At 44.7% G+C, this 22,811-nt stretch overlaps 1 protein-coding gene across 1 annotated transcript in view; it reads left to right on the top strand.

Moving 5' to 3' along the window:
- The window catches only part of IFNAR2 (interferon alpha and beta receptor subunit 2), a 49,439-nt gene that overhangs the window by 12,484 nt on the left and 14,144 nt on the right, over positions 1 to 22,811 (top strand). Inside the window, exons 2-5 of the mRNA XM_075542359.1 lie at positions 13,468 to 13,563; positions 15,498 to 15,539; positions 16,872 to 16,986; positions 18,291 to 18,460. Of these exons, the coding sequence (XP_075398474.1) occupies positions 13,509 to 13,563; positions 15,498 to 15,539; positions 16,872 to 16,986; positions 18,291 to 18,460 (382 nt within the window). The 5' untranslated portion in view covers positions 13,468 to 13,508. The remainder of the gene's footprint in view (positions 1 to 13,467; positions 13,564 to 15,497; positions 15,540 to 16,871; positions 16,987 to 18,290; positions 18,461 to 22,811) is intronic.

Raw genomic sequence — 22,811 nt, 5'->3', positions numbered from 1 at the left:
CAACAATATATAACAAAACAACAACAAACCACTGACAAAGAACAAAACAAAGCACAAGAAAGAAAAGCTCATAGGTAGTTCAAGGATCACTTGTTGGCCTTTAGGAGTGTTCTCCAGTCCAGTCTGTTGGGACACCACGCCCTGGCCCCAAAGTCCACTTTCAGCATTCCCTGGGGACCTTACTGCTCCATTCCCTTGCTGTTTCATTGCACTCCCCAAGTGCTTTGCCTTGGTGTGGTGGGATCAGGTCAGGCACAAATTCCCACACTGTGTCTCCAGTGCTGTCCCCTGCAGGGCCATGGGTCAGTGAGGGACGTCATGTCTCACAGTGGGGCTGGCCATGTGGTCCTCTCTGTGGACTGGCTTCTCTAATTGTGGTCATCGACCTCAGGGCCTGGTGAGCCAGGATATGCTCCACTCTCTCCTACTCCCCCCTTCATCTGCTCCCGTGTGCTGGGATCAGATATGTCCCTCTCCCGGAGCTGCAGATTCAGTGCCGTCCTTTGAAAACAATTCTTCGGGGGGGAGGGGCAGGCATCCATTTAGTATTTGGTACTGGGGCCAGCCTCCCAGACCAATCCACTGGTTCCCTACTCCACGCCAGAATGTTGCATTCACACCTTGGGGCACTGGGTTGAAAAGTCTGGTCCCACTTTCCCTGTGGAGATATAAACAATACCCTCCCCTTGGGTGGATTAGTGCCCCATGCCCTCACTCCCCTTTTCTTCCTTATATTCATCCTTTTATTTTCCTTTCCCCACCTCCTCCCCAGTTGTCTACCATGTGCATCCCTGGATTTGATCTGGTCTCTGCCATACTACACAGTCCTCACCCCAAAAAATGTTTGTATACAGTAGCTTTTTCCCTATGCCCCTTTTGCATTTTTTTTTAATACTTACCTCAGCGGGTTCATGTTGTACTTGTCCTTTTGTGTCTGACTTACTTCGCTTAGCATGATTTCCTCCAGTTCTTCCCATGCCGCTATGTGCCTCATACGTTCATCACTGCTTTTTAGTGATGCGTAGTACTCCACTGTATGTATATACCACAGGTTTTTAATCCAATCATCAGTTGATGGAAATTTGGGTTGCTTCCAACTCCTTGCAATTGTGAACTGTGCCGCAGTGAACATTGGAGCACAGATGTCTGACCTTGGTTTGTTTCTTGCCTCTTCTGGGTATATACCCAGTAGGGGGATTGCTGGGTCATATGGTAACTCGATTTCTATCTGTTTTAGATATCGCCAGATTGATTTCCATAGTGACTGTACATACTTATAGGTCCACCAGCAGTGGATGAGAGTTCCTATCTCCCCACAGTCCCTCCAACACTTGTTGCTTTCTGATTTTTTGAATTGGGCGACCTATGAGGGTGTTAGGTGGTACCGCATTGTTGTTTTAATTTATATTTCTCTTATGGCTAAAGATCAGGATCATTTTCTCATATGTTTGTTGGCCATTCGGATATCTGCCCCTGTGAAACCTGTTCAAGTCCTTTGCCCACCTCTAAAATTGGCTATTAGTTTTTTTTCTTTTTGGAAGCTAGCAGAGTATTATAGATTTTAGTAATAAGGCCTTTATCTGATGTGTCATTGCTAAAGATGTTTTCCCAGGCCGTGGACTCTCTTATTACTCTGTTGGTGAATTCTTTCGATGTACACAGGTGTTTTATCTTCAGTATATCCCATGTGTCAATTTGTGCCTCCTCTGTGTGTGTGTGTCCTTCCCTATTTCTGATAGGCTGTGTATTCCCTGTACCAAAGTTCTCAAGTTGGTCCCAATTCCCTCATTGATTGCCCTAATAATTTGGGGTTTAACTGCAAGGTCTGTAATCCACCTTGAGTTTATTCTTGTGGATGGAGTGAGATAAGGGTCTTGCTTCATTTTTCTGCAGGTAAATATCCATTTTTTCCAGCACCACTTGTTAAAGAGGGCATCTACTTCCCATTGGATATTTTTGGGGCCCTTATCAAAGATCAGCTGTCTGTAAGCTGATGCTTTTATTTCTGGGTTTTCAGTTCTTTTTCATTGGTCTGAATATCTGTCATTGTACCAATACCATGCGGTTTTGACAACCGTGGCTGCATAGTATGTGCTAAAGTTAGGTAAAGCAAGCCCTCCCACTGTGTCCTTCTTCTTGAGGAGTTCCCTGCTAATTCTGGGCTTCTTCCCTCTCCATATGAAGTTGGTAATCAGTTTTTCCATTTCTTTGAAGAAAGATGATGGTAATTGTGTCAGGATGGCATTAAACTTATATAGTGCTTTTGGCAGAACTGACATCTTAACTATATTAAGTCTCCCAATCCATGAGCATGGCATATTCTTCTGTTTGTTGAGGTCGCTCTTGGTTTCTTGTAATAGTGTTCTATAGTTTTTCCCATATAGATCTTTTGTTTTTTCAGTCAGGTGTATCCCTAGATATTTCTATTTGTGTTTGGCTATTCTGAAGGGTACCACCTTTTTAATCTCTTCTTCTGTGGTCTTATCTGATGTGTATAACAGTCCGATGGACTTCTGTTTGTTGATCTTGTATCCTGCCACTCTGCCAAACTCCTCTATTGCTTCCAGTACTCCCCTTGTGGGATTTTCCATATATAAAATCATATCAAGATGTTGATTTTTAAAGATGGGTGATGGGTACTTTTTAAGTTTGAAAATACCCATAGTGCAAAGTTGGAAACAGATAAGTTGTACTAATTCAGTCCCCCAGCAATTCGCCTGTTTATTAAGAAACTCATTAATCCATTTAACAAGAATTTGCTAAGTTCTTGCAATGTATTAAGATCCTGTATGAGGGGCTGGAAATACAATACTTGTCACATTGTCTCGCATCAAGGAACTGGTAGTTTCATAGGGAAAATGGATAGCAATTCAGTATAAATACTATTTAGGGAAGTACGAGAGCTATTGGTGAATAATTTAGAACCCTTGGGTGCGGGAGGAGGAAAAAGAATGTAGGCTATAAGGAAAGGCCACACACCAAGTGCTATGATTTAAAACAATCCTCGATTCGTTTATAGTCCAATTGAATTTGTGTGGCTTATCTGAATCCAGCACATTCGTTATTCATTGGCATCAATGAACCATATCCAGCTGTGCGACACCCCATCCTTGGTTCTACTACTCAGTCGGTCTGTTTAGGAAGAATTAGGGTCAGAGAAGAATCTGTTTACTCACGTAGTTTCCATATGAGCTGGACTTTGAAAATCCAGTGTGCTATTTCAGCGGGTGTGCATGGCATGGAGAACACCCTGGAAAGAGACCCCCAGAACCAAAAGAGTCAGAGCAAGGGACATGCCAGGGGATGCATGTCAGCTAAACTCAGCACGGGCATGGGACAGCAACTCAGGGTAAATCACGAAGAGGGTGACAGCCTTGACTTGAACCCTAGGAGCTTGGTGCATTCACTAGGCAGTGGTAGACTGTAGATGGCCCAGCCATGTAATTTGCAGGGCACCCAGCAAAATGAAAATGGAAAATAGGAGAAGGCCACAAAAGGTACCCAGATTAAAAGTTCTTGTCTGTCCCACTCCTCCTCCCTCACACCTCTCCTTTTTCCTGATTTTATTTGGTATTTAATGTTACTTATTCTAAGTAAAAGAATAAAATTTAAATTAGTATGAATTTTTACAGTTCTTTTGTATAACGTGCAAAACCAATTGTAAATGCTAAGACAAGGGCATTTACAAAATCATCAAGTCACAAATTGCACAAGCTAGATTTTTTTTAACATTTTATTAGGGACTCATACAACTCTTATCACAATCCATACATATACATACATCAATTGTATAAAGCACATCTTTGCCCTCATCATTTTCAAAGCATTTGCTCTCCACTTTGCATCAAGTCCTCTTTTTTTCCCTTCTCTCCCCGTTCCCCCCTCCCTCATGAGCCCTTGATAATTTATAAATTATTATTTTGTCATATCTTGCCCTGTCTGGCGTCTCCCTTTACCCACTTTTCTGTTGTCCGTCCCCCAGGGAGGAGGTCACATGTAGATCCTTGTAATCAGTTCCCTCTTTCCAACCCACTCACCCTCTACCCTCCCAGTATCACCACTTACATCCCTGGTCCTGAAGGTATCATCCGCCCTGGATTCCCTGTGTCTCCAGCTCCTATCTGCACCAGTGTACATCCTCTGCTCTATCCAGACTTGCAAAGTAGAATTCAGACCATGGTAGTTGGGGTTGAGGAAGCATTTAGGAACTGGAGGAAAGCTGTATTCTTCATCGATGCTACATCGCACTCTGACTGACTCATTTCCTCCCCTAGACCCACAAGCTAGATTTTATAGCTCGTCCCTGGAGGGTTCCTGAAACGAGCCAAAAGACACAAACTCTGGAAGGCTGGAAGAAGGAAGAGAGTCTCCCAGGCACAGAGCCAGCCGTAGAGAGCGCTGCTTCAGACACAGGGATACTGGGATGTGGGCAAATGCAGATGGCCCCAGGGCCCCTCTGCCCTCAAGACTTAGGGGCACATGCCCTTGGGCTTAAAAAGTGCCAGATTCCCCTTCCAGCTGGTCACAGAACAGATACACCCCACCCCAGCCAAGGCAGGCTTGGGGAAAACTATGTCAGCCTTCACCTTCTCCCCAAGGACCCACCGGCCCCACCCATTGTGAACTGAAAATAGCCCCAACCCAATACTCCTACTGTCAAGTTGATTCCAACTCAAGGCAGAGTGTAACTGCTCCGTAGGGATTTCTCGACTGTAATCTTTCTGGCATAAAACAGCCAGGCTTTTCTTCTGTGAGGCTGCTAGTGGGAAGCACCAACCTTTAGGTTGGCATTCTTATAGCTACAAACCACCCAGCCTGCTGGCAGTGCCCCACCTCTCATGAAACCTCGTTGTAGAGGTGTGCTATCTACATGGGCTGGGCGTGGGCAAAAGACTCACTCCTACCAAACAGTACCTCCAGCCAACTGCCCACAGAATGGACCCGTGCTGTCAGCTCAGGGCTGGAAAGACCCCCTCACCCACCCATGCCCACCCTTGAGTCCTCACTCAGGAGATCAAAAGTAGGAAATGGAACTCTGCACCCCGTTCCTGCCTCTAGTCCCTGACATGGCCTAGGACATGGGAGTCCTGGGGAACAGAGTGCTGAGAACCCATCCTGGGGAAGTAGAGAAGTAGGGATGGACTTGCAGGTGAGCAGAGGCTCCCAGCTTCTAGTACGTGCTTCATGTCCCACGGGCTCTGCTAACCACGCAGGAAGCATGGCAACAGGAGAGCATTTTAGCCAAGCCTGAGAGCGCTCTGCATCTAAAGCCAGGTGGTGCCGCCTGGGCCACAGACCCAAGAAGCCAGCCCTGGTGAGAGAGGGACGAATTCACCAGGGCAGCGGTGCTGGAAATCTGATCTAAGTGTACTCTGGGAGCATTTTAAGGAGCTCTATTAACAGTTCCGGGAAGATTGCCGAGACACACAGAAATAGGCCTTTCTAACTCAACAGCAGCCGATCTGGTTCTGGGTTTTTAGTGAGAAAGCAAGAATTTAGTGACCAGACATCTAGTTGGAAGTAGGATAGAGGTCACCAAAAACAAAGCAAAGGACTCATTCCTTGATGCAGAGTGGGCAGAGCTGGACTTGTCCTTAGCACAGTGTGTGCATGCTGTGTGGACTTGTGTCTGCCCAGCCATGGACGGGACTAGGTATTGCTGCAGCGGCAGGCCCAAAGCAGAAGGGTTCGGCCATCAAAAACAGGCTAGAGGCCCCAGGGCAGATACTTAAATATCAGGGAGTCACCTCGACAGGTGGAATCCTATGATTAAAGTTTTCCCGTTATCTATAGGAAGGCTCTCTGCCAAGGAGTAATGCTGGGGAAGATACCGCAGTTCACAGTGTTGTACTGGGATGCCAGTACTATCCAATGCCACCATCCATTTGCCAGCGTGTGTGCCATGGTGCCTTGCATGTTGCCTATGATGTGGAAGCTATGCCACCAACATCCCTCAGACCATCAGGCTCATCCATGGAGGACAGGTTTCACCGGCGCTTCCAGTCTGTGAGGAATGGAACACCCACAGTCTATGGGCCCTGTCATTGGAAGACTGAACTGATCATCTGTTTACAAACCTTCTAGCCCACTCAGAATATTGTCCAAGATAGGCACATCATTAGGAATAAACAGGCTCTAGAGAAGGACTCAGGAGCCCTGGTAGTGGAGCGGTTACCAGTTGGGCTGCAGCTAAGTGCTAAATCAGCAGTTCAAAACTACCAGATGCTCCAAGGGAGAAAGATGAGGCTTTCTACATCCCCTGAGGAGTCACAGCCCAAGTGTCCGCCAGAAAGACTGGTCAAATAAAATATGATTTATTCCTAGGATGGGACGTTACCCAGCTAGTTCAACAACAAGAAAACACTCTTTGATGGTGTCTTAGTTTGCTGGTCTACATCAACAGAAGTAGTACATGTAATGACCTTAAGACCAAACCTTTATTTTCTCATAATTCCAGAGGCCGATCATCCAAATCAGGGCCACAGCCTTGTGGATTCCTGCTGTGAGCCTCTCTCCTGGTTTCTGGTGTCGGCAGGCAATCCTCGATATTTCTTTGCTCCTAGATAGGCCCTCACGTGACATTTGACTTTCTCCTCCATTCCGAATAATCCAAATGTTTGTGTTTTATTTCATAGCACGCCGAGCCTCTCTCTCAGTTTCTCTTGCTTCTCACCACACCTTTTCTTTCCTTCTCATCCTCATAGCACCAAAGGCTAACACTATGCTTACATTTTTAAACCTTTTTTTCTATCAAATATTAGTAGCCATTCCTCCATCACTGCAAAACAGGCATTTTTTTAAGTCTAATTTCCCTTTTTTTAACCTACCAAAAAACAGTACCCGGTCCCTCCCTTTTCTTCTTCTTTTTTTTTTTTTTTTGGTCTACTGTTCCTTTCTCTCACCTTCTGCTAACACTTCCGTTTCTGCTTTCTCATTGCACCCGTAACAACCAATTTAATCCTCTCCCCCAGATGCTTCATACAAACTGCTCATCGCCCCTCTACTGCACCACTTAACCTCCCTGGCGGTCTAATAATGTCAGTAACTTTGTACCCAAAGCGGTAGATTGTTTTGCATAAAATTTGTTGTTTTATATTGTAGGCCTGTAATTCTTAAGAAATTACTCATTTTAATTTTTCTAGTAGACATTCCAGGTATGATAAACTTTAATACACATTTCACATTTACCCTGAGCCACACTCGGGATTACCACCAGGGAGGTTTTACAAAGTTAACCATTCCCACATAAGAGCACCTCCTGAACAGTCCTAATAGTGACCTCAAGATGTCAAGGAAACAACAGAAGACGGAGGTACACACACACACACCACGAAACAGAAGCAAATAACCAAATACCAAGCAGACCTAAATGGACTGCCTGAAACTGAACAGGCTATGGATTTACCAGAAAAAGAATTTAACTGAATGGTGACTGCACTTATGCAACAGATGAAGAGTCTGAGAGAAAACGGGAAACAATAGAAAAGCTGGTAACTTCACTACGTGCTGTAGAAGAAAAACTCCAAACATAAACACACAAAAATCAAGTACTCCAATAGCGGAATTAAACAACACATAGAGCAGTGGCCCTCACCCTTCCCCATGCCGAGACCCTTTAATACCGTTGCTCATGTGGTGGCGACCCCAACCATAAAGCTGTTTTCGTTGCTACGTCATCACTGTCATTTTGCTACTGCGATGAATCGGACGTCCCCTGGGAAAGGGTCGTTCGACCCCCAAGGGGGTCATGACCTTCAGGTTGTGAACCGCTGCTGCAAAAGAAAAGCATGACGTTAGAGAAGAGCAGAGAGGCAGACTTGAAGAGATGGAAACCCGAATTGGCGGGCTGGAAGACAAATCGGCAGATCCCAAGCGAAAAGAAGAACAGATAACAAAAAGGCAAAAGAGGCCGAGCAACGCTTAAGAACAACACGGGACACAATTAAGAGGAACAACCTACGTCGTGTAAGGATTCCAGAAAAGGAAGAAGTAACAAAATCCACACAGAGAATAGTCCAAGAGCTCCTGCCAGAGAACATTCCTTAATGTATAAAGGAGTCAAAAATAATTATTCAGGAAGCTGAAAGAACCCCAGTCAGGAGAGATTGTCAAAGAAAAACTCCACAGCATGTTGATGTCTAGTGTCATCAACAAGGAAAAAAATTCTAAGAGCAGCCAGAGGAAAAAGAGATCAATTAGATACAAAGGGCCAGCAATTAGAGAAACCTCTGATTTCTAAGCAGAAAACATACAAGCAAGAAGACAATGCAGTGATGTATACAGAGTCCTGGAGGAAAAACACTTTGCACCCAGCAAAAATATCACTAAAATATTATGGAGAAATAAAAGTATTCCAAGACAGGGAGAAACTAAAAGAATTCACAAAAACAAGACCACCAGTCCAAAAAATTCTCAGTGACGTACTATGGCCAAAATACCAACAGCAGCAATACACAAACCTGAAACCCACACACAAGACAATTCCTCACAAAAACCAACACACAGAGCAACATCCAAAGCAATGAAATAACACAGGAATAACCAAGAAACTAAATGCAGTACATGTACAAACACACCACACACAATTATAAAGAAAGTGACAGTACCAAATAAATGCGTATCGATAACCTCACTGAATATAAGTGCACTAAGAACGCCAGTAAAGAGACAGAGTCACAGAATGGATGAGAAAACAAAATCAATCAATATGCTGCCTACAACAAACACATGTCACAAACACACGAACAGACGAAAAACCAGAGGCTGGACAAAAGTATAGCAAGCAAACAGCAACCAAAAGAAAGCAGGGGCAGCAATATTAATCCCTGAGAAAATAGACTTCAAGGCAAGCAACATAATAAGAAATTCAGGGAGTCAGATGGGAGGAACTCTCCTCTGGCCTCTTTGCTCAATGCTTTGTCAAAGACTGATGATGTCCAAAAATGAGATTTCTGTGGACACCAGGAAGAGACCTTTTTTGGTTCATTTACATTAGTATTGTGACACATCGTTGGGGGCAGAGGAGGGACAATTTAATTCATAACAGGTGCAAATCTGGAAAGAAACACTGCCATCAAATTCATTCTGACTCATAGTAGCTCTGTAGGACAGAGTAAAACTGCGCCTGTGGGTTTCCTGAGACTGTAAATCTTTAACAAAGTGGAAAGTCTCATTTTTCTCCCAACAGCTGGGGCTTTCTAGCTGCCGAACCTGCAGTTAGCACCCCAGCACATCATCTACTATACCACCAGGGATCCTGGTAATCGGGAAAGATCTCCCAATATATATTTTTAGTAGTATATTAGAGCTTAAAGAGGCCTGGTGGTGTAGTGGTTATAAATTGGACTGCTAACCATGAGGCCAGCAGTTCAAGATGAGCCGGCCACTCCTTAGAAAAAGACGGGCTTTGGACTCCTGTAAAGAGTTATAGTCTCAGAAACTCACAGGGACGGTTCTGCCTTATCCCATAGGGGCACTAGAAATAAGCATTGACTCGGTGGCATTGAGTTTGGTGTGGTTTGGTTTGGTGAGTTTTCCCCCAAGAGTTGTATTGGCAAGTAATTTACATATCATAATTCAATAGTTCAACCATTCAGTCATATCATGGAGAATTGTGCAATCACCCCCACATGGTTCAATTGTCTTTAAGATGATTTATGCCGTCACAATCCATTCAAGTGCTCCCTCCCAATCCTGTCATCATTCGTTACTCTGGAAATCCACCCCCCTATATTCCCTATCTCCCCTTGTAGCCTTTATTATCATTATGCATCCACTCCTGTGTCTCACAGCTGGGAGACCCAACAGAAAACAAAATCACACAAAGGCGGTAAAGGTAAACACAGTATAGTATACAGACAACAATAGTAATAATGCATAAGAAGAAAAAGACCCCAACAATAATCAAAAAGCCAGGGAAGACATTTCTGTCATCAAGCCAGTAAGAGATACATGCACCCAGAACAAATTGAGGTCGAGTCTATAGGGTGGCCAACTGGCCAAGTGTCGAGTTCAATTGAGCATAATCAAGATTACAATGGTCTCTGCCTGATGGTAAGGTGGATCGTGATTCTTGCCTGTGGCGAGAGCGGATCTGCCAGGGGCTCAGTCTGACTAGATCCTCTGTAGACGGATTTGGGCTCCCTCCTTTCCCCATGGCCTCCACAAATTGAGTGTTCATCATTTTTGCTCTGACGCTGTTCTCCTCACCATAATTGAGTTTCGTGATTACCACCTTTGGATCACACGGCTGGTGTGCTGCTTCCGTGTGGACCCAGCTGACTCTCCGCTTAGAGGGCTGCTGGTTTGGAGACAAGCCTTTAAGACCCCAGAAACTATGTTTATTGATAGCCAGTCACCATCTGCTTTCTTCACCACACTTTGCTGGAGCACCCTTATCTTCAGTGATCATTCCATGAAGGTGAGTATCGAGTGGGGCCGTGATGTAAGAACTGATTGTTCTTAAGTTGGAGCTAGGATTTCATGCATGTCCAAAACCCATTCCTGGATCTATGCCGTTTGTCAGTCCTTCCTTCTTTTCTTTCTTTCTTTCTTTCTTTCTTTCTTTCTTTCTTTCTTTCTTTCTTTCTTTCTTTCTTCCTTCCTTCCTTTCTTTCTATTGTTCCATAGTTAAATCATGCCAAATGTAATTGTCCCATTTCTTGCACGCCCGTCCTTGTTCTCCAAACCAGGGCTTCTTGACATCCTCTCCCTCTTGTCTCCCCCATCCCTCATATCCCCCTTCCCCCAAACCCTTGTTATATTTTCTTTCCCTGTAGGCTCAACACCCCCGGCTTTCATTTTCCAAAAAATAAGAAAACAAATAACACAGCTTCAAGAGGGTGAGCCCCAGTGGTGACACATCTCTGAGATGCACCCTAATATCCATGAGCATCAGCAGATATAACAGAATGGCATCACAGGGTTGTTGGGATATTACGTATCTTAATACAGCACACAGGGTCTTGATGTACCAAGACCTGGTGTGTTCGCCAACCAACAGTGCACCGTTCTTGGTACAGCTGTCTTCTACCTCAGACACAGTGTGTTTCTGGTTTAAGTCCTCAGGTTACAAGTGTGTCTGGGGTAGGGTGAACTCCAGTGGAGTTCCCATTTGGGCGTCTCACCGATGTAGCCTCTGGAGTATGGCATGTTCCCCAAAGGGAAGGATTCATTGTCCTCGTGTCCTGGGTTCCTGGGTCATCCCCAGATGCCCTAGGTTAGTCCTGCTCTGCTGCTGCATATCACTAAAGACCCTCCCCACCTAATGATCCCAAGGACATCCTCAGTCTCTCTCCCCGCCCCCTGGAGGTCAGCCCTTCCTCATCCTCCCCCCAACAGACACATGTTCACTCCAACTTGACCCTCTCCTGCGCTGCTCTCCCCTGGCTACCAGTCAGCGATACATCCCACCCTCTCCCGTGACCATTTGATCCCAGCTGAGCTGAGGCGCCCTCTGGCCTAGTGACCTCCACTGTACTTAGCTGGAGCAGATCATGTGGGGTCCAGTGGCACCGGTCCAGCTCTTTAGGTTTGGTATTTATTAAAGCTTACAGTCTAAGCACTTAGGCTTGCGGGGCTACACTTCAGAGTGGGAGCCCTCAAGCCATGTTGAGCATTCACATAATTCAGCCTCCACAGAGCTCTCTCTGACCATTGACCAAACCAAAAACTCCTTGCCATCGAGTTGCTTTAAGACGCACATCGAACTTGAGGGCATTGTGAGTTTGCTGTGACTTCCCCCAGCTAGCCCAGCAAGGGGCTCTCTCATCCTCAGACATGCCTGGGCATGCCCTGGATGGAAATTGGGCTACCGGGATTTCATGGCTATAAGTTCTGCTCTGACCAACATGGCTAGAGGGCCACAGAACCAATCCTGAAAGCCTTTCTCATTTGCAATAGTGTGCTTGCCCCAGTTCCAGTCCCAGTCGCTATTCTGCGTGCTGCCTGCCACTGAGATGGGCGTAACCGATCTGCCACCAGCCATGATGGTTTTTACAACACCCATTGCTTTCCATTGTGTGTGTGTGTGTGTGTGTGTGTGTGTGTGTGTGTGTGTGTAACCAAGGGACCTGCAACAGTTCAGACCCACCAGTTGCTCCATAGGAGAAAGGTGATGTTCCTGTGAAGATTGAAAGTCTCAGAAACCCAGAAGGGCAGTTCTGCTCTGTCCTAACGGGTCTCCAGGAGTCTGAATCCACTCCGGCAGCGAGGTTCTTGAGCCCCGTGAGTGGCCACATGGCTGTGAATCCTTTGAATGCCATATGACCTCATGCTGATGGCCTTCCTTGTCTGGATGTTTTGTTTCTGTCTTGCCTCTGTCCTGTGTAAGACTTAATAAAGGGATTTTTGTAAAATGTATCACGAATTTGAGGTTTGCCCCCTTCCCTAGAACAGTGGGAAAATCAAGAATAGAACAAGGAATAATATATGCTATCTTTTATGTAAAAGGGGGGCAGGTATGGAGGGTTGAGGAGAACAGGAATAGATAGATAGATAGATAGATAGATAGATAGATAGATAGATAGATAGATAGCTAGATAGATAGCCAGATAGATAGATAGATAGATAGATGATAGATAGATAGATAGATAGATAGATAGATAGATAGATAGATAGATAGATAGATAGATGATAGATAGATAGATGATAGATAGATAGATAGATGATAGATAGATAGATAGATAGATAGATAGCTAGATAGATAGATAGATAGATGATAGATAGATAGATAGATAGATAGATAGATGATAGATAGATAGATAGATAGATAGATGATAGATAGATAGATAGATAGATAGATAGATAGATAGATAGATAGATTGTGCTTTGGTATAAAGACATTCTGAGGAATTCATGATATAAATTAATGAATGTTTTCAAAAGGAAGTGAGACTTTTCACAATTTCTTTTTGTGTTTTTAAAATCTTTGAACTAAGTGAATGCATTAATTATTCCAAAAGTTATATTTCAATTTCTCCCTGACTAAGGGAATTATTGATCCCTAAAGCTGAAGCAAGACCACTCTGAGAATGTTACTATTTCTTGCTGATCTTTGATTATCTTTGTAAAGGTGAAACTGAGGCACAGAGAGATGGACAGAGGAAACTGATAGGACAAGGAAGAGCAGAAACAGAAAGAGCTTTATTAGCCAGGGAAGCTCCCAGAGGAGGTTCTGTGACCTAGGCCAACAGGTCGGGGAAGTTGTGCTCAGCTGTCTGGAGGTGGTGAGGCATGTATGTCTGGAAACTGCGAGGACTGCTTGTCCACTCCTTGCTGCTTTCTTCAACCCTCTCGGAGCATCTGGTTTCACCAGTTTGCTGCTGACCGCCGGGACGTGCAGGGAAGTACGTGCAGGGCCCACACCTGCTTCAGCTTAGTCCAAACAATCTTGATTTTTGTCCTTTTTTTTTTTAAACTTTACAATGTAATTAGAGACTCTAACGCTTCTTGATTGTTTTCTTCCAGATGTGACAGTAAATGAAGCAAGAGCTTGAAAAATATCAAAGATGCTTTTAAACCAGGATGCCTCAATGATCAGACCTCTTAATTGGTATCCCTGGGGTAAGTGTTACTTTTTGTCGTAGCACTTAGGTGGAGTGGGTTACTACGCATTGGGCTATTAGCTTCCAGGTCAGTGGTTCAAACCCACCAGCTGCTCAACTGGAGAAAGGTGAAGCTGTCTGGTCCCATAAAGATTGACAGTCTTGGAAATCCTCCGGAGCAGTTCTCCTCCGTCCTATAGGGTCCTATGACTTGGAATGAACTCAAAGGCAGTTGGTTGGTGTACAGCAGCAAGCTCGGTTTCAGCTGTCGTCACAGAGCGCCTGTCGGGGAGAAGCAAGCTGAAGTCTCTTGACTAAAGGACAGAGTATCATTCTGCTCAATGCTACGGTCGAGATCAGTCGAGATAAGAAGTAAATAGGAAGTGTGGATTAAAGGTTTGGTTTTCAGAATGGGTTTCTGCCTTGTTCATTTTAGAGAAACAAACAAGAGTGACTTAAGGCGTCGTTCTGATGGAAAATATCCTCATGTGTAATTTGGAGAATAATTCTTCTCAACACTCCCAGTCTAGAGTGGAAAGTATCACCCCAAACCCTTTATCCCCCTACCACACCCACCAAACTAGAAAGTCACTGTTGAACTTTGCTTTCAGCACGTCCTGTACTGCCTCCTGCCTTCCCCTTTTCTCTTCCCCGCTCTCCTCCTCCTCAAATACATCCCTTCCCTCCCGCCCTCCATTCCTTCCTTATAGTGCCTGCCGCTCCATGACTGTCTGATTGTATTTCAGAGTCAGTGCATTATTGAGTCCATGGTTTATTGGGGGCCCGCGCATCTTTGGGGTGAGATAGTTCTTTCTCTATGATGTGTAGCATCCCTGATCTTTGATCCTAAATGCCAGTTACCTCCCCACCCCCATGCATTGTGACAGCTGGACAGCAACTGTCCCCAGGTATCTGCACCCATGCACCCATCCCAAGGGGTGAGAACCACCCAGCGCCCATCCCAAGGGGTGAGAACCACCCAGCGCCCATCCCAAGGGGTGAGAACCACCCAGCGCCCATCCCAAGGGGTGAGAACCACCCAGCGCCCATCCCAAGGGGTGAGAACCACCCAGCGCCCATCCCAAGGGGTGAGAACCACCCAGCGCCCATCCCAAGGGGTGAGAACCACCCAGCGCCATCACCTATGCTCCTTTCCTTTTCCTCCGTTGCCTTTGGTAACTGTCTTTGCCACCAAATCCTTTTGTTGTTATTGTTAGCTGCCATCACGACAGCCCTGACTCATGGCCACCCAGGTACAGCAGAACAAAGCATCACCCAGAGCTTTTCATGGTCCTTGGCCTGCTGATGCTCATCATTGTAGCCACTGTGACTTTGGCCTTCCCCAGTCCAGTGGGGCTCCATATCAAACAATATTCTGTTGTGATGTATCCCCATTGGAGTTTCATTGGCTAATTTTCAGAAGTAGATCACCAGGCCTTTCTTCCTAGTCTATCTGTGTGTGGACTCTCTGCTGAAGCCTTTCCACCGTGAGTGACCCTTGTGATATTTGAAATACCAGTGGCATAGAGTCCAGCATCCTAACAATATGCAAGTCGCCCTAGTTCAGCAAACTGATGGATGGGTGGTGCTCCTTACTTTTCATATTTATTTATTATCAACACACTTAATCATATTCTATTTCCCCAGAGTGAGAGAGATGGCTGCTTCTTGGAACAGTCTCTCAACTAGCCTCACCCCTGTTATGGGTGCAGCTCCTCAGTAGGACCCTAACTTGCATCCACTCAGGCCGCATCTTTGGACCATGTGCTACTACGCTATGAGGAGCCATGACCAAGGATAACTAAGAACCATTGAGCATTATTTTAGTGCAAGAAAGTCTCAATCCACTTTTAATAATGTCTGTGTAAGAGGATCCTAGAAGTAGAACAATAATTACAGGTTGAGTCCAGAGAGAACACTGTCACTTTTCTAATATGTTGTTTATTTTTCCAGTGTACATCAGCCTTGTGGTTGCCACTTCACTTTCTTTGCCTGGTAAGAGATATTTCTTGGTTTGACTAAATTTTGTGAAAGGGTTAAAGTGTTGGGTTGGCTATTCAGAAATCCAAACACGGGGCTGTTAGATTTCTCAGCCCAGATCTGTTGCCCATTTTACTGGAATCCTTTTTTTTTTTTTTTCAAATACTGTCTTGATAAAGGAAGCTCAATCAATCTGCCAACTGTGGTTTTCCCATATGCCTCACATAATTGTGATAAATTGATATTCCAGAAAATCTCTAAAGCCATTGAAAGCACCATGTGCTCAATATTCTCCCTTAAAGAATAATGAGAAGACAGACTATGCCAAACCAAAAACAGTCCAGAGAGCATTTCTCTGCGATTTGTATTCTTCCACTCCTTGATAGCAGATAAGGGGAAAGGGTATTTTTATATTAAGAACTTCACTAGGAACAAGTTATGTGTTTGGCCTTGTCCAAAGCATTGAGAGGAACAAGTTGGCGACCAGAATCACAAGCCCTGTGCTAACCACAGGAAAGGCAGCCGGCATTAGACACAGAATTGTGGAAGGCAGGATTTGGCAAGTGTGGCAGGAGAGTTTGATTTGCCTCTGCCGCTCCCCCGCGCGTGCCATTGACTCCAGGGTCAAGATCAATACAATGGGCCTTCTAAGAGCAGGGCCTTTGGCCTGGTGGGAGTTAAGTGCCTGCAAAGTGCATGTCTTCTGAACTCCTCAGTTCTGCGGTGGGGAATTCAGAGGAGAGAAAGTGTCTGGTAGCTGAGGAAGCCAGGCCGGGATACAGGGTTACATGAAACCACCAGCCATTCCATGGGAGAAAGACAGGGCTTCTTACTCCCATACAAGTTGCAGTCTCACAAACACACAGAGGCAGTTCTACCCTGTCCTAGAGGGTCACCATGAGTCGGAGTCGATTCGATGGCAGGGAGTTTGGTGGTGGTTTGATTTGGAGCTGCTCAAGGAAGACTTCCTGGAGGAGTTGGGAGAAGTGCTGAGAAAGTAGGATGGGTCTGGGGCAAGGATGGAGGGAGTGTGGTCCAGGCAGCGCAGAGTAGCTGTAGCTATTTGAGGTGACTGCTCCACCAACAGAGAGAACTGGTTAAGCCTTCAGCCCAAAGTGTTGATTTCCTGTGCCCTGGGATTGTCTCCCCTAACAATAGGCTTCGTTTTCATTCATTTTATTCATTCGTTCGTGTCCAGCAGAACTGGTGTTTCAAAGACCCCTGGGTTTCTTGGGAGACAGCGCTCCTGAAAGGGTGACCGGCACTCTTAACAGGCAGCTTGAGCTGTGACCAAAATACAGCTCTGGGTTTCAAATCCGTTTCTTTTTTTTCTCCTGTCTTTTTTAGATGAGCCTTGCATCTTAAATATGACGCTACAAAATTTTCTCCCGATATTGTCATGGGAATTGAAAAACTCTTCCATTGTCCCGACTCACTATACATTATGGTACACCGTCATGAGGTTGGTTTCACATTTCACTTTTAACTTTACTGAACGTCTGGTCTCGTCCACTGTGGGAGGGCGGGAGCAGAGACATTGACTTGAGCGAGAGCTGAGTTTATATGTTCTCCCTCTCATTTCTGTTCCTTCAGTTCTTTGGGGGGTTTGTTCTTGTTGTTTTGATTCAAAACTTTAGAAGGTTTATGGCTTGTCCACTTTTAAATAACTTGAGTACTTTTATCAATCTGAAGCTTTTTAGTAGAACTTGTATTTATAGCTTTTTTTAATTGTAGATAAATTTATAAGGTTTTAATAAAATGTATAACTTTTTACAGATTTAGAAGTGTTTAGTAAAACATATTTGTAACTCAAGCTAATTCCTACAGATCAAAAGCCTCGTAAATACATTCTTTATTTTTATGGGTTGGCAATGTTTTCATTGTTCCTGTCAGTGTAAATTATATATGTTATATGTATAGAAATTGTCTATATTATATATTTATATTATATTATACATATTGTATTTTTATATATTACATGTGTTTCTGTGAATATACTACATATGTGCATATGCACACATAGATGTGTGTGTAGGGTATATCGATCCTACACTTTTTGAGGACAGGTCCAAAGGTCTGGGAACCACACTGCTACGTTGTGTTGATCTTTACTTGCGCAAGCATACAGGTGCTCCAGAAAGATGCTTGGACAGCGTTGTATCCAAAACTGAGCTTGGCCACCATCGACTGTGACCCTTGGACACAGAGCTTAGTGTCCCCTCCTTAGGAGGTGGTGTAAGATTAATGGAGCTCTCTGTCCACCTCGCTCTGACCAATCATCTCCCAAGCTGCTGTTTCCACCCAGTGACCCCTCCTAGTGTCTTTCTGTTGGTTCTTTATTTGGCTAGTAATAGTTATGGAGAAGCCTTAGTGGCATAGTGGGTAACGTGGTGGACTGCTAACCGCAAGGTCAGCGGTTCAAAATCACCTGCCTCTCAGAGGGAGACCGTCAAAGCTTTCTTTTCCCGTAAAGAGTTGCAGTCTCGGGAACCCACAGGGGGCAGCTCTCCCCTGTCCTGTAGGGTTGCTATGAGTCCGAATCAGTTCTACGGCGGGGAGTTTGGTCTGGTTTGGGGCCCCATGCAAACGGAGTTGGGAGTGTATGTACACACGCTGTATTCTATAAGGTGGTTAGCGAAGATGATTTGATATAGATCTAGAGGCGTATGCGGAAGTTGAATCCGGCATGTAACTCTGACTCTCATTAGAGGATTACTAAAGATTCCCTCTCTCGTGTCTTTTCCTTGTACGCTTCCTTTCTCAAAGTACATCCAAAAGCATGATGCTGGTTGCTGGCTGTGAAAATATCACGGAACCACGTTGTAACCTCACGGATTGGAAGAGCATGCAGGAGACCTACGTCATCCACTTAGTGGGATTCGATGGGAACAGGGTGCTAATCAACTGCATGGGCGATTTCTTTCTGGCCAACTACAGTGAGTAGATCTCTGCTTCTCACCTCCCCTCCTCTTCGTCCGCCTCTAGGTTACCCTTATGTGTGCTCTGCCCTTATGTGTGAGACTGGCAGGTCTGCAAAGGGCTTTCTGACTCAGCGTGCACGTCCCTTCCTGGCCCCACCTCTTAACTAGACTGATTCGGTTGCTTCCGAGCCCCAGTCTTCTTCTCGGAAATGCGGAGTGATAATCTGCACCTTCTGGATGAGTTCTAATATACCTGTGTGGGGCAGGCACTCTGTTGGCCTGAAAAGCTGGCAGAAGATGAGAGTAGGCCTCATGCGGCCCCAGTCTGACCTATCGTAGCTCTTTAGCCATTGAACTCCTTAAAGCGCAACTCCAGCCCCAAATCATAGCCCAGGAGCTCTGTTTATACTATTAATCATTACTGTGATCAAATACATGGAATACAACACTGGCCCGTTCAGCCACTTTTGCAGGTACAGTTCAGCGATAGTGACGCTGCTCCTTGCGCTGTCACCATCTCCCTTTGTGGAAACTCAGGACGCCCTGAGCAAAGGCTCCCGACCCTTCCTCCACCTCGTTTCCCACCAGTAAACTTTGATCTCTGTAGAGTTCCTATCTCGATGGCACTGCGCTTTGTTTTCCTTCGTTTCAAGGGGGAATCACACCGTATTTGTCCTTTGAGTAGCTTGCTTATTTCATGCTGCGTAATGTTGTCAAAGGAGTCGCGGCTGCGAACCGCAAGGTCAGCAGTTTGAAACCAGCAGCTGCTCCTCAGGAGAGAAGACGAGGCTTTCTGCTCCCGTAAAGAGTTACAGTCTCAGAAACCCGCGGAGGTGGTTCTCCCCTGCGCTTTAGAGTTGCTGCGAGTCAGAATGAACTCAATTGCACAGTCTTTTCAAGGTCCAGCCACGTTGGCGTGTGCGTGCACCAGAACTTCATTCCTGTTTGTGTTACGTAATAGTCCATTGGCAGCCCATACCAGTTTGTCCATCTGCACACCTATGGGCATAGGCTTAGGTGATCTTCACTCTTTGACTGTGTTGAACAATGCTGTCATGAACATCGGCGTACACCAATAGCTCTTGTCCTTACGAGCACCCACGTGTGCACCCATTTTGGACCCGCAATTCAGAGGACAAACCCAGACCTGAGAGTCACTGGACCCCTTCTTCTCTGCAACTGGGCGGCAGCTCCCGTGCTACTTAGGTCACCGGCTCAAGGCAGCTGTGAGCAGCCCTACCCAACCTCCAATGCTTTTTTTTTCTTCAGCTCGTCCTTCTGAGGATATTTTTTAATTTAATCATTTTATTGGGGGCTCATACAACTCTAATCACAATCTATACATCCATCCATTGTGTCAAGCACATTTGTACATTTGTTGCCATCGTCCTTCTCAAAGCGTTTGCTTTCTACTTGAGCCCTTGGTATCAGCTCCTCATTTTTTCCACTCCCTGCTACCCCCTCCCTCCTGAACCCTTGATAATTCATAGATTATTATTATTATTTTGTCATATCTTACACTGTCCAACATCTCCCTTCACCCACTTGTCTGTTGTCCATCCCCCAGGAGGCAGTTTTATGTAGATCCTTGTAATCAGTTCCCCCTTTCTACCCTCACCTTCCCTCCACTCTCCTTGTATTACTACTCTCAGTTTTGGTCCTGAGGGTTTACCTGTCCTGGATTCCCTGTGTTTCCAGCTCTTACCTGTACCAGTGTACATCCTCTGATCTAGCCAAATTTGTAGGGTAGAATTGGGATAATGATAGTGGGTGGGGAGGAAGCATTTAGGAACTAGAGGAAAGTTGTATGTTTCATCATTGCTACACTGCACCCTGACTGGCTCATCTCCTCCCCGCGACCCTTCTGCAAGGGGATGTCCAGTTGTCTACAGATGGGCTTTTGGTTCAATGATTTCTTATCTTACCCAACCCACACACATCAGAAGGAAACACTGCGCCATCTTCAGTTGTTAAGCTTGAGTCCATTGGTGCAACCGCTGTGTCCGTCCATCTTGTCAGGGCCTTCCTCCCTTTCACTGTCCCTCTGCTTTACCAAGCATGAGGTCCTTCTTCAGGGACTGGCCTCTCCTGATAACCATGTCCAAGGAACATGACAGGAAATTTCACCATCTTTGCTTCTAAGGATCATTCCGATCTCTTAACAGCTGCTTGCAGGAGCATTGATTGTGAATCTAAGGAAAATATAATGCTTGACAACTTCAATCTCTTCTCCATTTATTGTAATATTACCTATTGGGCAGGTGTGAGGGTTTTCATTGTCTTAAGAAATTAAAGAGGGAATGTAGTGAGTGGATTTTTGCTGTTTCAAAAGATAGTTGACGGTATGATTTAAAGCCTTAACATGTGCCTCTTTTAATTTCTCATTAGTGATTTGTTCTACAGAAACAATGAAAGATGAATACAAAGAACTAGCTTAAAGATTATTCATTGGCACATTGATAGTAGTCAGAAAAATTAAGGCCAATCTAAATGTTCAAACCAACAAGTTGATAAATTACGCAGTAGAAGAAAATTAGCCATGAAAAAAAATATGACATGGCTAAAAGGTCAGCAACTTTTCAGTAAAAGGCAGATAAACCCTTTAGACTTGGAGGGGCCTCTCTATAATTTTACAAAGCAAAACATTCTTACCTCCCAGTCAAAAATTCAACTCTTGGCCAAAATTTGCCAGCCCTTAATATACATAAAAATTATTGAGATGTTTATGAAATAGTGGTAAGTGATAGGTAAGCATGATGTGTAAGAATGTTTATGTATGGTAGTTCAGTGATAGAATTCTTGGTTTCCACGAGGAGGCCCAGGTTTTATACCCATCCACTGCCCTTCATACACAACCACCATTCGTTTTTAAATGGGGCTAGTACTTGGTTCTGACGCTGAACAGATTTCAGTGGAGCTTCCAGACCAAACTGGACTAGGAAGGAAGGCCCAGTGAGCTAAATCTGCCAATTAAAACCTGATATATCACAGTATTGATTTCCATCCCAGAATCTTTCCTCAATGTCTTCGAGTATCTCTCTCTCTCTCTCTCTCTCTCTCACACACACACACATACACGTATACATATGTATATATAGATGTGTGTGTGTGTATATATACACATATATAGACAGTGATGTGTTCTGTTGTGCAGGGGTCACCGTGAATTAGAAGCCAGCTTGATGGCACCCAGCAACAACAGTGTATTTGCACATATACATGACAAAAAATGATTAGCCACATTTAGGTATAATCACCCACCTATATGTTCTGGTGTTTCTACAGTGATTATACTGCTGTGTTGTTGTTGGTAAGTGCTATGGAATCTGTTCTGACTCATAGCAACCCTATACACAAGAGAACAAACCACCAGCAGGTTCTGCGCCACTATCCCCATGGTTCTTGTGTTTGAGCCCATTGTGGAAGCCACTGTGTCCATCTAGCGTGGCAAGGTTCCTCCTCGTTCTCACTGACCTTCCTCTTTACCAAGCGCGAGGTCCTTCTCCAGGGACTGGTCTGTCCAGATCATATGTGCCAAGTAGATGGGATGAAGTCTCACCATCCTTGTTTCCAAGGAGTGATCAGGCTCTATCTCCTCCTAGACAGGTTGGTTGGTCCTTTTGGCAGTCCATGGTACTTTCAGTGTTCTTTGTCAGCACCGTAACTCAAATGCATCCATTTTTCTTCAGTCTTCCTTATTTTTTTAATCATTTTACTGGGGGTTCATACAACTCTTATCACAATCCATACATCCATCCATTATGCCAAGCACATTTGCACATTCGTTGCCATCCTTATTCTCAACATGTGTTTTCTGCTTGAGCAGTCTTCCTCATTCAGTGCCCAACTTCCACATGCACACGAGGCAATTGGAAATATAATGGCTTGGGCCAGGCCCATCTTAGTCCTCAAAGCAACATCCTTGGTTTTTAACACTTTAAAGAGATCTTCTGTAACAGATTTACCACACACTGTAATAAAGGGTGAGGGGGGAGGGGTTCTTTTTTCTTTTCATTTTTGTGCTTAAGAGTACAGCATGAAAATTGGGAAAGTTATTGATTTCCATCCCAGAATCTTTCCTCAATATCTTCGAGTATCTCTTTCTCTCTCTCTCTCTCTCTCTCTCTCTCTCTCTCTCTCTCTCTCTCTCATGCACACACACACACACGTATACATGTATACATATGTATATATCGATGTGTATGTGTGTGTATGTATGTATATATATATATTGTTTTTAGCTCTTATAAACTAAAATAATAAAATCATGCAACACTTTGGGCCATAGACAGATTAAGGAGAAAACAGTTGTCAGGCAGTATGTTAGACGGGATTCTCTAGAGAAATAAAACCAGGACACTTATGA

Source organism: Tenrec ecaudatus, chromosome 2 (assembly GCF_050624435.1).
Source record: "Tenrec ecaudatus isolate mTenEca1 chromosome 2, mTenEca1.hap1, whole genome shotgun sequence".
Taxonomy (NCBI): domain Eukaryota; kingdom Metazoa; phylum Chordata; class Mammalia; order Afrosoricida; family Tenrecidae; genus Tenrec; species Tenrec ecaudatus.
The sequence above is the reverse complement of the archived record's forward strand: the minus strand, read 5'-3'. Positions and strand labels throughout refer to the sequence as shown.